Source organism: Tachysurus fulvidraco, chromosome 7 (genome assembly GCF_022655615.1).
Source record: "Tachysurus fulvidraco isolate hzauxx_2018 chromosome 7, HZAU_PFXX_2.0, whole genome shotgun sequence".
NCBI lineage: Eukaryota > Metazoa > Chordata > Actinopteri > Siluriformes > Bagridae > Tachysurus > Tachysurus fulvidraco.
The window spans coordinates 22,424,932-22,441,650 of record NC_062524.1 but is presented as its reverse complement, the minus strand read 5'-3'; the positions used below and the strand labels follow the sequence as shown (position 1 = coordinate 22,441,650).

Below are 16,719 nucleotides of genomic sequence, written 5' to 3'. Positions count from 1 at the left end.
TAGCAGTCTGTTTTCTCAGAGGAAACATGCAAATGCAGACTTTTTTGTACATGGTGTAAAAATAACAACAAACACTGAACACAAACCAAGATATCAAAACCTACAGATTGTGAGCAAGGCAACCAAAATGCAACAGCAACAGAAGAATGACAATGAGGTAGATATACTACAGAATATACAGTTCAACATCATGCCAACTTAAACCAGTTTAATTAGATTCCTATCCTGCTGAGACCCAAGAATAACTTCAGGGTAACCTGTCCCAACCACACACCTTAAAAGACAAAATTACAAGAAATGGTGTGTCCTATTAAAGAGAAATGAAACTCCTGCTTAGCATTCCTCAGTACACACAAAACTGTAGATGTATCCTTTTAATTTAAATAAAACAGTCAGATTTTATTTACTCTCTTGCATTATATTGCCGTGGTGTGCATAGACTTTGGTGTGAGGCCAACGTATTTTACAAGGGACTGCTGCATACACAGTATATACTCATTCATATTTTAGCATATCCATCCATCAGTTTGTGATAACTAAAGCGGGTGAAGAATTGAAGGAGGGAGAACATGAAGTTGTAAGGCAGCTATACAGAACCCTGATATTATAAGAAGGCAATGTTTCCCTTTACCACCTAGATAAATCCGTGTCCTGAAAACCGCTCTGAACAAACCAAATTCTAAGTATATATAAAAGAAAACAAATGCAACCAAATAGGGATGTACAACGACACTGTACAGTAAAAATGAATGGACTTCAGGGTGACTGTATGGAAATGGAAATCTCTACAGACTAAAGCCTTCACTTTCATTTCAGAGTAATGCAAACTACAGAAACAATGGGCATGGTCTGTGTAAGCCTATACTTTCATTTCACTGTAAATATGAAGAAACCTAACCTAAAACCAAATCATTGGATACAAATGCAGGGGTTTTTTTTTTTTTTTGGTATTATATAAATGACACCTGAGAGCATTCAAACCACAGTCAGAGAGACAGCGAGAGAGAGAGAGAGAGAGAGAGAGAGAGAGAGAGAGAGAGAGAGAGAGAGAGAGAGAGAGAGCGCTAGCACCTAGCACACAGGTAAGAAATCTGCACATGTTCTTTATTAATAAAATACATATAAATAGTAAGTACAGGGTTCTCAAGAGGTACATGGTATATTTAAAACTTTTTAAGGAGTATTTTTTAGTAAAATGTCAAATTATTTTGGCTATATTTTGGCTTTTATCAATGATGCCATTTTGGCTAAACACATAGGAACAACAGTATGTTGTAGTAGTGTATTAAATTGTATGAGTGTTAGTGATTAATGGTAATGCTTAATCTCAGAATTAAGCTACAGGGAAAAACAGTGACGTTTTCTTAAGATTTCTATGTGGGTCAATCAAATTAGCTTGAATGAATATGCAATTTGTGGCATTTCTTCCTAAAGGATGAATGCCTGTAATTAATCACAGCTTAAAATCTGAAAATCTGAAAAACAAAACAACAAAAAGACATTTGTGTAAACTTTGTAAACTTTTGATCAAAAAAAGTAATTATTTATTATTAAATTTTATTTAGGTTTCTCAATATGACTCATTAACTCAAAACAGTTGAGGTTTCATGGTGATATTTCAGTGATGAACATTTTCGACACACCTCACAGTGTTATGTTGGGGAAATCATTTAGTGCCTTTTACTTAAGTAGAAGCAGTTTTCTCAAAGGTAACAGATGCAAGTGCAGACTTTTTTTGTACATGGTGTAAAAATAACAACAAACAGTGAGAACAAAACAAGATATCGAATGAAGTGATTAAAGTAATCAGTAGGACATATGCAGCAGTATGTTGCCAATATGCTTTTTGCTGTTTTTCATTGATTCACTGAATAAATCATTGTCATTGTCAGTGTTTGGCCAGATGCAAGATGCAAGAGTGTGAATTATTACAAGCAATCCTTAAAACATGATTCTTTATGAAAGTGTATGGCAACTTTTATTTATCAGGGTCTAAATAATTATTTATAATTATTAAATACTAAATAATAATTATTTATCAGGGTCTAAATGTTCTGAACTATGGTTCTATTAAACCCACCTGAGGACTGTGTTAAGAATAGGAAGGTTTCCATAAAGCCCCACATTAAATTGTATATAGGTTAAAGGACCTAAACACCAAATATGGATTCACCATTAAAACATATTGCCTGAATTTGTGCATTAGGATTAAATTTTTAATTGATTCAACTAACAGTACATGCTGATACAAAAACTGTGTTTTTGAATGTATAAAGCCTCCTGCACTGGCACAACTGTTACTCTGTTGTTTGTTGTTAATACTAAAATTGTGGTTCCAAATCACATGTTTACAATTTTGTGTGTATAACCAGCTAGCAGGTTAGTGTGAGTTACATTTTACTAGCTAGATACTTCCAATCAATTACCATTAATTTCATTACCATTAATCGGTTTTGCAACCGTTTCTCCTCTTATACTATTTTCCCCATGCATGAAGAGACAGGGTTCCATGATCACTGTTTCTTCATAATCTTTTTTGTTGTTCATGGTAGTTACCTAATTTATTTATTTAAAATTCAGTTTCTATCTTTTCACACCCCATGAGGGGCTCCAACGACTGCATGATGAAAACTTTTCGTTAAATTATAATAAAGTGTGTCTTTTGCATGTCTTGTTTAAAAATCATGAAGACTCCCACATGGTTTCTGCCTTCCAATCACAATCTTCCACAACCTTGATCATGTTTCTTAATACATTCTTTCATGTGTTGTTCTTGAATAGTTACTGTTTACTAAGGAATCATATTTTAATATGTTCCTAAACTGTCAAACCAAATTCAACTCATCATTTCTGTTCATGTTTTTTTTTCTTTCCAGCAAAGCACTTTGGAGGTCACAGAATTAAAATAACTCAAAGGTTAACCATAGACCTTTGGCCTGATGGCATATTATAATGTTCCTGCTCAATGTGGTAGACAAGTTCCACTGCAAACCGAAGACAGAGATCGGCTCTCAACCCTTGATGTTGTGTGGGCCAATAAATATGAGGTTGAAACAATCAGTCCTACAAGGGCCAAGGAGATGGAATTAAAGTTTTATAAAGGTACCCCACCGCAATGGCTGAACTTCTACTGGGCTGAACAAATAAACTCCCCTTTTGTCAAGCGGGATAGGTATCAAGAATTGCGAAAAAAGATCAACGGAATCAAAAATACGAGTTGGAGCATTGATCATATTAACTTGTTCCATGAACCAGGCAGTGGAGGGTCTACCTTGGCCATGCAGGTACTGTGGGACCTGAGAAAAGAGTTAAGGTGTGCCAAAGTATTAGATTCTTCAACAGACCCAAAGGCAACGGCTCAACAAGTGCTGCACTTATTTTTAGCAGGTGGTTCAGAAAACCAGAACACTGTTCTCCTTCTTCTGGACAACAAGTACACAAGTGAGGATGCATCATTTCTAGAAAGCCTTGAAGAAAAGCTCTGTGACGAAATTAAAGCCAACAATATAACTACTACAATCCCTGTAGTCATCATTTTAAACTGTATCCGCCAGACACATGGCGGATACATGGGAGAATCAATGAAAAATATAAATCTGAATTCAAATCTTTCAACAACAGAGAAAATGAAGTTTGACAGTAAACTGTCTGACATCATTCAAACACATGGAGACAGACATACTGAACTGCATGCCTTTAACATCATGCAGAGTAATGACAGCAAATCGTACGTTGAAAATGTCTGCAGAACTCTTCTTGAGGAAGTAACTTTAAAAAAGAAATGGAGGCCCCGAAAACATCAACTTCTGGCAATTTTGGCTCTGATTAACTCATATATCCCAGGATCTGACCTTCCACAGGATTTTTGTCAGTTGTTCTTTAAGAAGAAAGCTGATCATTTCTCTTTGGAGACACTAATGCAGCCCTTCACAGACTTTCTGGCCATATTCTCAACATCTGAAGAAGGAACCAAAAGTGAGGACTTTCGTGTCCGATTTGTACATCCCATGATTGCTCATGAATTTCAAAGGCTGTTAACTGAAGCTGGGGTAACCAGAAGTGATACAACATTGATGCTACTTGGAGAACTGTGTGATACAATGCCCCCATGTTTGGAGAAAACTATTAAAAAATTACTCACAAAGCGAGAACAGGACAATTCTACAGGGACCCAAAATAAATTTTCCAAGCTGATCCTAGATATAAACCGAGTGGAAAAGAAATCCATGTGTATTGCAGTGTTGAGAAGAGCCTCGAATATATTTAAAAAGGATCCGTTTTATCCACAAGCTCTTGCCCGTTTCTATTACATTGAGCAAGAAGCTTATGATATTGCTACAGACTGGGCTAACATGGCAATTAGAAGGGATGAAAGAAACTCCTTTATCAGAGACACCCTTGGACAAGTGCAAAAAAATTATTTGAACAAAAACAAAAAAGCATGTGCTATAAAAATCTTGCAGCTTGGAAAACAAGCAACTAATGCTTTTAAAGATGAACAAAAAGTCTCTGAGAAAGAGGAGGCACCAGAGAAGCCTGGCATGAAATCTACCATCTTCAACACCTGGGGTATCTTTGGCTACATGCAAGTGGCAAACATAATTTTTGAATCTCTTAAAGAAGCTAATGAGGAATGGGGCAAGATTTTTACAACGGAAACAAACCCAGACAGATTTCTCCAGTCTTACGAAGAAGGCAAGTGTGAGAAGTATAAGAGTCTTATTACAAGTCTAAGAGATGAAGTTGAGAAAAAGTTCGAGTTTTTTGAAAGGTATCTCCTTTACTCAAAGCCAAAGATTGACAAAGAAGAACCTGGATACTTTAGGCCTGAGGTTGATTACTGCTACATCAAATTTGTAACACAGTCCCAAGAGAACAAATCAGCACTGCAGATCCTAAAGGAAAAAAAGGCCAGCACATTTGCAGGATTGTTGAACACAAAATATCAAGGCACTGACCTGGAACTGATCACTGAACAATGGAATGAAGTGTATTTGTCTTCACCGAGTGAGGCCAAGAATATCCAAAACTACATTCTTGCACAGGTCTTGTTAAGTCAAAGATGTCACACTTCCGCAGCACTCAGACAATTGGAAGAACTTCAGAAAATGTTGCACAATCTCTGGACGAAACAAAAAGATCTAAGAAGTCCAGAGTTCTACCTCTTGGTCCTTCTGCTCTTTTTGCCTGATGCACAAAAGGACAGACGCAACGGTCTCAACATATCTGAATGTGTTCAATACATGAATCGTTCCTTTGAAAGAACGTACAAATATTTCCTACGCTCTCGTTACCTCAGGCCTCTCTTCTTCCTCAGTGAAGGCAATGGACTACAGAGATTTGTCCAAAATTCATGTAGACATAATCCAATTTACGATCTTACTAAAGATCGTAAATTGATTTTGGCATGTAATATTCCAGGATGTGATTCTCCACAGCTACAACATGTGAGAGGAGAGGTGAGAAATTATAAGGTTTTTGCAGTACAAGGATCGGAGATGATTGAAGTTTCTCCCGATCATCCAGCCAGCGTCTGTGGTCAAGGACAGGTTTCTTTCTGTCTTGGCTTGAACATCAAGGGACCTGTGGCTTACAACATTAGATATGAAAAATAAAGCCGAAGATAAATACTCCTGATTTGAGCATGAGCTCCAGATAAACTTCAGGTTTCCATGAATACACAATGATTACAACCTCCATTATGAAAGGAGATTATTAACAACCTGGATGAAAGTTAAAAAGAGGGATTCTAAGCTTTCTATAGATATATTGTTACTGGTGTAGGGTCAGTTTAATAAGATGACACGATATAATGGTTTTAGCATTGTCCTTCATAATGGGTCAACTTTTGCTGGACTGCCATCAACTGCACAACAATTTCAAGCACGAGCTACAAAATTTATGTAAATAAAAGAAAGTTCCACATATTCCGTTGCAGTTTCGCATGAGCTTATCCATCCACATTATACAAAATTCAGAGACAATAGACAATTTATTTTGTATTTTATTATTTAATAGAATATTTTTACATTTAATAATGGCCTCAAGTGATACTCCATAACTGAGTGTATTTACAGCCAAAAGTATGTAACTGAAGTCTATAGCACACATAACTAACTCTGAATGGATCAGCATAATTTCTTGTGCATTTATAAAATGAATGTAATTTTTACATTGGTATTAATAGAATAATACTAAAAGACACAACACTAACACTGCTTGTGTCTATACAAATAATCAATATAGTCGTTTTGAAACCAGACTTACTTTTCTAATCAAACCAGCTTGGCAGTCCAGCAAAAATGCCTCTAGATAATGAGATAATATAATCAGTTGTAGTGCACAGAGGGTAACTAAGTACTGTATATTTATTTACTTGTTTTTACTATTTACTTGTTTGTTTTGTTGCTGTTCTTCTTTTGAATTGTCATCTAAATTATATGTGGAACAGATAATGACAAATTATTAGCTTGTGAAAGAATTGGTGGATTTTTTTTTTTCAATTTTTAAATTGTTCATTCTAAATTATAGTACTGTAATGATGCATTTGCACAAACAAACAAACAAACAAACAAATAAAATCATATGAAGCATCTAAAGGCCTCATGATCAATTAATTTTTGTAGCTTAGGCATTACTGTGAATGAAAATGTTTATACAGAAATACTGAACAATATTAATAATATCTTGACATCATCTCAGGCCTTCTTAGGCTCATTCTTATCCAGAAGCAGAAAAGGGTGAATTAAAATGAAATTAGAATGAAAACAAAAATGTCTTGCTTCTGCTATGAAGTCAAACAAATCACTAATCACTCAACCCAGTCACTATTAAACCCTAACGCTCCAAAAGAACCGATTCGTTCGCGTGAATTGACCGTTAACGTTCATTGTTCAAATAAAAAAAAGTCGAGTCAAAGAGTCGAAACTTTCGTGAACAACGTATATTAACTACTTTACTGAGAAGCAGGTATTGCAATTTGGGACATGCATTTAATTATGTTGGCTTTGTAGAAGACAACATTCTGTTTTCTGTTATAAGCTTATTATTATTATTAATAAATTTATCAAGAGTAACTCCTCCTAGGGTTTTCGAGCATGCACCAAAAATTGGCTGCACCAAATTCGGATATGTTATAGAAGTTATATGAAGTTTTATGCTTTTACTTTTCTAAGCGATCCGAGTACCAGTACTTCCGGTAACGGGTCTCAAAATGGCCTTTTTTCCCCAAAGACTCCCATTATAAATTTTGGTTTAATGATAGGTTTATAACTCGGCAAGCTTTCAAACTATCTACACCAAACTTGGCCAGCTCCTTCAGGGTGATACTCTGAACAAGGTTTTAAATTGGTGTACCGACTGGCCTTTCGGTTTTCCTGCAGCCCCGCCCCCAAAATATGCAAAATCAAAAAACTTTTTACAACATGGACATGTGACATATCAAAACACTCAGCACAATGAGGGGAACAATGTCACTTGACGTCACGTGATGTCACGTGAAAATAAAAAATTAGCACAACATGGGCATGTGATATATCAAAAGAGCACAATGAGGGGAACTGCCTCGCGGGTATTCGTATGACGTCACATGCTCATCTCCATTTACCTCCAAATGTTTTGGCACCTTAGCTTTCTGTCTACTTGCTTCCAAAAGTAACACTGACCCTTATGTCCACTCGACTCCAAAAAGCACCGGCCTTTGAGAATACTTGCATCGTCAAAGCCAACATCAAAGTTTGTCACGATGAACTTTACAAATCTAGTTTATATTTAAAGTCTTACACGTTTAAACTATTTTTAATCACGATATACTGTTGCAGTAACAGCATTGCCTAAAACATATCATACATGTCAGTGGACACTCAACGGTCGACTAAAAGAACCGATTTGTTCGGGCGAATTGACCGTCTACGTTCATTGCTCAAATACAAAGCCGATTTAAAGAGTCAAAACTTTCATGAACGACGTATACTAAACAGGTCTGTGAATGATGCAGTCAATATGGGACTGCATTATGTTCTGCAGCATCTGGACAGACCAGGGACTTATGTGAGGATCCTGTTTGTGGACTTCAGCTCTGCTTTTAACACTATCATCCCATCACTCCTTCAGACCAAAGTAACCCAGCTCTCCATGCCCTCCTCTGTCTGTTAGTGGATCACGAGTTGTCTGACAGACAGGCAGCAGCTAGTGTGATTGGGAAAACTCAAATTTATCACCCGCACCATCAGCACTGGTGTCCTCTCCCCACTGTTCTTCTCCATGTACACAAATGACTGCACCTCTAATGACCCCTTTGTCAAGCTCCTGAACTTTGCAGACGACACCACACTGATCGGCCTCTTCCCCCACTTACCATCATGGACAGCTTTGTGACAGCAGTGGAGTCATTCAGATTCTGGGAACCACAATCTCCCAGGACCTGAAGAGGGACATTCACATAGACTCCATTGTGAAAAACTCCCAGCAGAGGTTGTACTTCCTTCGCCAGCTGAGGAAGTTCAACCTGCCACAGGATCTACTGAAACAGTTCTACACTGCCATAATTGAATCCATCCTCTGGACATCAATTACGTATTGGTTCAGCTCAGCTACCAAATCTGACCTCAGAAGACTACAGAGGGTAGTCCGGACTGCTGAGCGAACCATTGGCATAACACTCCCCACTCTCCAAGATCTGTACTTCTCCTTAGTGAGCAAAAGGGCAAAGACAGTCACTCAGGACCCCTCACATTCAGCACACTCCATCTTTGAATTGTTGCCATTTGGGTGATGCTACAGAGCCCTGAGCACCAGAACGACCAGACATAGGAAGAGTTTCTTCCCTCAGGCCAGTTCATCTGATGAACACTTAACATACACGGAACACGCACTATTCTTACACTCTATTTACTTAAAACACATACTATGTATATTTCAAGTGAAAATTTCACACCTGTAAATTTGTACATACAAATTGCCTATATTGTATATTTCAATTGCTCATTTCACACTTGCACATTTGTACAATTCTTTGCATGTGAAAACATGCCTGGCAATAAAGCTCTTTCTGATTCTGATTCTGAAATAAAAAGAGCCGATTCAAAGAGTCGAACTGAGAATCAGTAGATTTAATGACAATGACTTTAGATTTAAAGCCAATGACTTTAGATTTAAAGCCAATGAGCTACTTATCACGAATTTGAGAAGAGCTTTTGGAAGCGTGAGGTAAGGATATCATCTGATATTGGCTTTAAACCTTGCTTAATATTAAATATGACATACTGGCATGAATATTTAATCGGATTTATGACATGATTTATTGGTATTGTTGTTAGGCAGCTACAGGTGTTAATCCTAGTCACAGGGTCGGCTTTAACTAATTAATCAGGTAATTTTTAAACATAACCCAACGACTAAAGCCATTTTAACATTCTGGATATGTACATATTTGTCAGGACTCAGCCTGGACCGTTGGCCATGTATCTTTTGTTTACGTTCCTTGTCACGTATCTGCCCCGCCTTCGTCTGCCCCTCCCTGTCTTCACACCTGTTCCTAATCGTGTCTCATTGTCTTTTGTATTTAACTGTGCCGCTTTGCTTTGTGCAGCGCGGAATCAACTGTTGTCTTTGTTTGGTCTAGTCTGCGTTAGGTTTCATGTTTTTTCATTATTAAACCCTGTTATTTTTGCCATCCTGCGTTTGGGTTCCTTTTATCCTGCGTTCATGACAATATTATAAATAAAGTTTGTTGTTAGAATTCGGTGACACCCTTTTTGTGTTAATTCTTAATATTCTCAATGCTAATGTAGAAGCTAACTGTAGGCAAATATTTAAAGGTCTCGAGCATTTTTAAAGATGCGTGCGTGAGTTCTGCACGTGATGTGTTTCTTAGAGACCATACAGACCAAAACCTCTGTGCAACTGCATTAAATAGGATTTTTTAAAGCTGGATATATTAGATATATAATTTATAGTAAATTCTGCATGTAAAAAAAAGGTAATAGGATTATTCCTTTCAAAAAATTAGGAACTATAAGGAAATCCAAATTCAATAAAATAATTGACTGTTATTTATTTAAGCTTGTATAAATAATACAATTTAAGTTCTATTTTAAGACCAGCAAGTGTTTTACTAGCATTTGACAACAGAACATGGTGTTAGATTGTAAATAGATTAATGCATTTGTTGTAAAATTAGGTAAAAATTATGCAGATTTGATCATGCAGACCTGGCAACCCTGGTCTTGCTATCACTTTTGATTACTTTTACCATAAACAATAAATGAATCAGAATCAGAATGAGCTTTGTGTTCTCCTATATGATTCTGTATATAAACCTGATTCTGATTCTGATGATCTAACTTCTTGTTAAACTAAATTGTTTTATAAACTGCAGGTTGTGTGCCCAGGATTAAATTAAACCTTAAATTAACCTTTTATATCTTTACTTACTATTTGTTTATCTGATATCTTAATATATCAGTTCATTTGATATCAGAGATATATTTAGCAGGATTATTAAAGTTTGTGATTGTTTATAGAGTCACTGAAAGAATCGTCCTCATGGCCACAGCTTTGGAAGACACCAGCGTGCTGGAGAAAGAGCTTACATGCCCTGTGTGCCTTGACCTTTACAGAGAGCCCCACTTGTTGCGATGTGGCCACAACTTCTGCCTTCAGTGTCTTCAGAGGCTGAAGAGCCTTTCAGAGCATGGCCGCCTGCGCTGCCCTGAATGCCGTAAGAGCGACCACTGCTACAAGCAATGGCAAAAGAACTTCAAGCTCGCCAGCATCGCTGATGGCTTTCGACGATGCAGTCGTTCCCAGCGACCCAACCAGAGCCGACCAGGATCGTCATACAGGACTACTGAAGTGTGCTGTGATTATTGTGGGCCCAACATCACTGGCGATTCAGCCAAGAGATCCAGAGCGGTGAAGACATGCCTGAAGTGTGAGGTGTCCATGTGTCCAGAGCATGTGAAGCACCACCTTGAGCTCCCTGCCTTCAGCATGCATCCACTGGTGGAACCACTGAGCGACATTAGGAAGAGAAAGTGCATAGAGCATGACAAGATGTTTCGATATTATTGTATGGATGATCGCAAGTTTCTCTGTAATGCTTGCACTATTGAGGGAAAGCACAACAGTCATGCAATCAGAACGCTCAAGAATACCATGAAGGATCTGAGGGTAGGGTGCACAGTACTGACATATGTTCTACACTGGCAGTAATGCCTGAAATGTGGTATTTAATAATAAAATCTTAGAAGACACGAATGATTCGTGATCAGGGAGTCAATTTTCCTTTTTTCCAACATTCAATCTATGAAAGCATGCTATTAACCAATCAAAAAGTAGCCAACATTTTAGCCCGTCTCAGGAAACATTTCTTTAGTGCAAGGTTTCTTTCTTTCTCTAAAAAAATAGCAGCAAAATTTCTTTTAAATGAGTAACAGGAATGAGTTTTTAGCATAATATTTGCAAATATTCACTCAAGACATTAAAGACATTCAGTCTAAGTCAGATAACCAAGCCGTATTCTCAAATTGACCTAAATTTCTTCTTCCTGTGACTTTTGGGATATTTGAACGAGCAGCTGTTTTAAATGTGGTGTGAACATGTTTGCGGTTTAGTAACTGGGTTGAGTAAATGTCGTGGGGCATTTTTAATGTGTCATAGTCTATAGATGACTCATGGAAAAAGGTATTTCCAGCACGATGTGTTAAATGAATTTGCACAACAATGCACCGATAATGATATTTTTAATGTATTTGAATAATGAAATGTTTTTTAACCCAATGCTCTGTGGGTTATTTATCTGAAACATGCACATTGATTAAAAAGAGAGTAAAAGAGAGAAATATACCCGAAGTGCAGTAATACAATAAGTCACCTTTTATCAGGCACTTGGTAAACAGTTTTAGAGCAGTTTAATTGAAGAAGGTGGTTGACAGAGATACACAGTCATGCTCGGCAGAATTTGTACAAGAGCAGTCCATTTTAGCATGTATAGGGTAGCACCGTTAAACACGATCTCAAGATTAGATTTTAATGTAAGCATTTATTTATGCTTTATACATGAGGATTTTAGAATTCTGCAATTGTTCAAATGATCACAGCGCTGTTGAATCACTCATTCTGTTTGGTCCAAAGATTCTGCTTAATTTGTTGTAACAGCAGATTGGACAGTAGTGCAGGCTTTAATTCAAAGCAAAAGTTTCTATTAACACATTCATTCTGATGTGTTACCGATTTGTGAACACTTGCAGATGCAAGTGGAAAGCGACTGAAGTTTTTTATGCCCCAGGGATCTTGTTGGACTGATTTAGTCAGCTTAATGTTACAATGATGACTAGAGAACTGTTAAAATCACAAACAATACAATCACCTGCTGTCTCTTTGAAGAGTGCTGGAACACCAGAGAAAAGCAGAACGGAGTGGTGTTTTTGTTCTGTTTGCTTTGTCAATTGATTGAACCATTGAGTAGCAGAGAATCTGAACTGGGAAAACATGTTTCACTCTTGCTCCAGGTTTCTCTGGTGTATTTTGGGATGTCAAAGACGTGCTAGCAAAGCGGTAACCACATGAGTGTAGATGAAGTTACTTAGAAAACAAATCGTACCTAACATATACAAAAAAAAGAAAGTATGTTTTACGCAAGTATACTCATTTAGTTTCAACTCATGGTTTTGCACTACAAGATGTGTGCCCCTCTCTATCTATCTATCTATCTATCTATCTATCTATCTATCTATCTATCTATCTATCTATCTATCTATCTATTTATTTATTTCCATGCTTGTCAGCTTGTTTTATTTTATTTTTATTTTTTGGTGTTTGCCTTGGTCTCATTAATATGTCTCTGTAGGGATCTCTGGACACACAACTGCAGAAGGTGGACAAGAAGATCAGAAGAGTAGAGAAAAATGTGCAGAAGCAAAGAGAGTTGGAACAGCAAAACAAGGTAATGGGCCATCCCCCGCCCTGCTCCACCCCACCCCACCCCCTCTCAGAAGTATTGTATGCAAACATATGCTTGTGTTGTTCCAGGCCTTACTGGTGCAAATGGACAGACAGATGGACACACTACGAGGGGTTCTGATGACCAGACTGGATGGATTCCTGTCATCGCTCAGGAAGTCTGTGCGTTCCTTCCAGTGGGAGAACAGCCTCAACATCCAGCAGTACTTGGTGCAAACTGAAGAGGACTGGAGTCGCCTGGGAGTTGTCCAGGCAGAAATCAATCAGCTGCTACAGGAGAATGACCCATTCCAGTTCATTAAGGTGATCCTCCATTCCTTCTACAGTCAAGGCAGGGTGGGCCGATAAAGAAAAGTAATGTAACGACAATTGTATTGACAACAGTGTTCACAAATCTATCAGGTGCAGCAGACTTGCTCTTGCAGCTAATGAGATATTTACAATTAATATTTATGTTTGTTATTTTTGATGTTTCACCCTGTTTTTTATAATGTATCTGAATGTTATGACGTTAAAGCTTGACTGTTATGAGCATATATTGAATAATACTGAAAATATTATGGGGTTTTCTGCTCTCACCCCCCCCCCCCCAGGAATATATGTCATTTGCTAAAAGGTAAGAAACCAGTTTAAATGATACAGTAACATTTAATGCACCAGTAGGAATTTGATGATGTGAGTTATTGTCTGTGTATCTCAGTTACCACAGGCTTCTGAAAAGACCACTCTTTCAGCCACAAGCTGTAACAATGGATATTAAGGAACGTATGGAAAGAAAACGGGATGATTTTATGACTGAACTGCGGGACCACATCACCATAATCATTAACACTGTCTGTAAGTTGGGACAAGGAAGAGTTCTTAGGAAGCACATACAATAAAAAGCAGAAAGTAATTTAACCGTTGGCCATTAAGCAGGGTAAATGAATGACCCCAAAAAGATTACTTCCCTATAACAGCACCACATGAACCGTTTTATTCTTCTTTACCACAGCAATTTGCCATTGATTCCATTTTTAATGAATATCAAGCCATATTCAGTGGTAGCTCAAGGGGTTAAGTTGTTGATCAGAGGATTGGGGTTCAAGCAGTGGGTTCTCAGTTTATTGGGACGTGTCTGATAGGGGCTGCTCTCAATTTGAAGGAGCAGTGAGCTTACTCTGAGGCTGTCCCAAGTTAAGCTTAGCTCAGAACCCTGCAGAGGAACCTCATTTCAGTATGTACACTTTGACCATTTCATTGTATTTTTTTGTTTTTTTTTAAAAGTTGTGAAAAATGTGTGTTTCTTTTAAGGTACAGGTGGTTCGGTAAATGATGGAGATGAGGTAGTGGAAGAATGGGAGATGGAAGATGACAGCGATGTAAACGAAGACGAAAATGATAGCAGCGACGGAGATGAAGAGCAAGAGGAGGAAGTGCATGACCACAGTGATTCTGCTTCTTACTTGTCCACAGAGGAGGAGGGGGAGTTGGAGTTGGGTGTATTTGCTGTATATTTTTAATATATATTTCTTAACCTGTATCAAGCATACGTTTTGCACAAAAAATAAATATTTACTGGGCATTGAATATTTATATACGCTCTCCACACACTGTGTTAAGAACATCAGGACCTTCATATAATAAACCTTATATACAAAAAAGTAAAAAAAAAACATTGAATTTGAATTATTTTCATTATAATTACAGGCTGGTATATTTCAAAGGCAGGAGATTGTTTTGAAACCATTTTGACCATTTTTAATGTCAGCAAATAATAAAACCTGTTTTTTTCCACGAAAAATGGACTTGAATGCTTATAAATAAAACATTCTACAATGATTACCATTCTGTGTGTAATATCTATTTTGCCCACCTGATGTCATCTGATCAACCAACAACAAGCTACCCCCCCCCAAAAAAAACCCCACAAAAAAAACATGGCATAATTTCATGTGAAAAAACTTCTTTTACACTCCTTATGTTTTTATTATATTTAATTTATGAATGATAAACCTTATGAAATTATGCCATGTTCTTTAATAAAAAAAGAGAAGAAACTGTTAAATATTATTTTGGATATCCACTGACTGATATCTCCAGTGTGTGTGTGAAACTTTTACTAATATGTAGCCTTTGTTTTGTCTAGAGGCCAATGCAATGCAATGCCCAATTCTTTGAGCAGTGTTTGACTGTGTGTGTGTGTGTGTGTGTGTGTGTGTGTGTGTGTGTGTGTGTGTGTGTGTATGTGTGTGTGTGAATGTGTGATAAGCTTTTTGGTAGATCAGATTTTGTCCCCAGCTGGACAAATGCATATAACAAGTGTGAAATATTTACAAATGAGTAGCTTTTGTTTTTTCTGGAGGCATAATGAAATGCAATGCCCAATTTGTGTGTGTGTGCGCCAGGGGTGTAGCACAGGATTGTGGGCCCTATGCAAAGATACTGTGTGGGGGCCCCTATTTCACTTTATTTTGTATGTAAAATCAATAGCAATTAGTATATTAAAATTTCCATGACTATAGACAGGACATATGATTCAGTGATTTAGTAACCACTTGTGAATTACTGCCTTACAGCATTGAAGTATATCATGTATAAAATAGTATAACAACGTGTTATTTGCATTCATGTCAATGCAGCAGCACTGCATATCATATTTTTTTTTATCATAATATGTCCTAACCTTTGAAATAGATGGAACAACTCTATATTTTTTATAAAAAAATTGAAGTTCACTTTCTGTGGCTGTTCCGGAACAGAGTGTTATGTGCTTAATTTTTTTAATTCATACTTTGCCAGTTTACAATTATATATACCATTATTCATGTAAAATGTTGGACCACGCAAAAACACACAATGTGCAAACATTGTTTTATATTCACATTTAATCTCTAAAAATACTTCTCACACTTTCCGTGTTACTTCAGAGTTAAGTAGTATGACAAGAACATTTATCACATGCTTGGAAACAAGTTGTGTCTTATGGAAATAGAGACAATTGTGCAGCAACTTAGCAAGCATTTATTTTACTGGCTAGCACTGACATTGTGCAGTGCTTTAGATCTCACCTGCTCTCTTTAGAAAAAACTTGTAAGGAGTTGTGTTCCCTCATTTTTTTTTCTCTCCTCCCTCTTCTTTCTTTTCTGATAGCCAGATTTTGGTTTTGACATCATGTGCAACGGCGGCGCGAGTATCGGGTCTCTCAACACCGGTGGAACACTCACAAACTCCCCTGTATCATCCGCCAAGTCCGCGCACGCTCTACTAGCCCTCACAGCCAATGCACGCTTTGCATCGCTTCTAGGCAACCAATAAAATTATGTCCAGTCTGTGCATTGCTGCATTCATGCTCAAGGTGGGAGTGGTCTACGTAGATTTGTGTCAAAACAGCGGAGAACTAGAAGTAGCATATAAGCGCGACTGTCAAATAGATAGTGCAGATAATAAAATAATAACATTAATACAAATTATAAAATGATCGTCAAGGGCCCCTCACATGCCAGGGCCCTACAGTATGTACTCAGTCAACCTTTTACCCCCACTTACGACGCCCCTGGTGTGTGCATGTGTGTTTTTGTGTGTGTGGTGTGTGAGTGTGTGTTTTGGGTGCGTGTGTTCGTGGACGTTTTATGTGTGCATTTTTGTGTCTGTATGCATGTTCATTGCGCTGAAAAGGGCAAAAGTGTGACCTATAGCCCCACTAAGTGTGGCCGGGTCTAACTGACCCAGGAGGATCCAAAAAGCATAGTATATATTGGTCTGAACACATAGTTC

At 37.5% G+C, this 16,719-nt stretch overlaps 2 protein-coding genes across 4 annotated transcripts; both read left to right on the top strand.

Moving 5' to 3' along the window:
- The first annotated feature begins 1,000 nt into the window (after positions 1-1,000).
- sb:cb1081 (sterile alpha motif domain-containing protein 9-like) lies at positions 1,001-6,645 on the top strand. The gene is made up of 2 exons (XM_047816334.1): positions 1,001-1,082; positions 2,877-6,645. The coding sequence occupies exon 2, from the start codon at positions 2,940-2,942 to the stop codon at positions 5,613-5,615; it is 2,676 nt and encodes an 891-aa protein (XP_047672290.1). The 5' UTR covers positions 1,001-1,082; positions 2,877-2,939; the 3' UTR covers positions 5,616-6,645.
- Positions 6,646-9,050: 2,405 nt separating this feature from the next.
- On the top strand, positions 9,051-14,497 carry LOC113635540 (E3 ubiquitin/ISG15 ligase TRIM25-like). Of its 3 annotated transcripts, none has more exons than XM_047816348.1 (7): positions 9,051-9,207; positions 10,524-11,172; positions 12,851-12,946; positions 13,033-13,266; positions 13,557-13,579; positions 13,664-13,800; positions 14,263-14,497. In XM_047816348.1, exons 2-7 carry the CDS (start codon positions 10,546-10,548, stop codon positions 14,463-14,465), a joined length of 1,320 nt encoding a protein of 439 aa, XP_047672304.1. In that variant the 5' UTR covers positions 9,051-9,207; positions 10,524-10,545; the 3' UTR covers positions 14,466-14,497. The 3 variants fall into 3 exon arrangements, with proteins under 3 accessions (XP_047672304.1, XP_026990834.2, XP_047672303.1); XM_027135033.2 differs by having other exon boundaries at positions 14,257-14,497; XM_047816347.1 differs by lacking the exon at positions 9,051-9,207 and adding an exon at positions 10,307-10,378 and having other exon boundaries at positions 14,257-14,497.
- Positions 14,498-16,719: the final 2,222 nt, after the last annotated feature.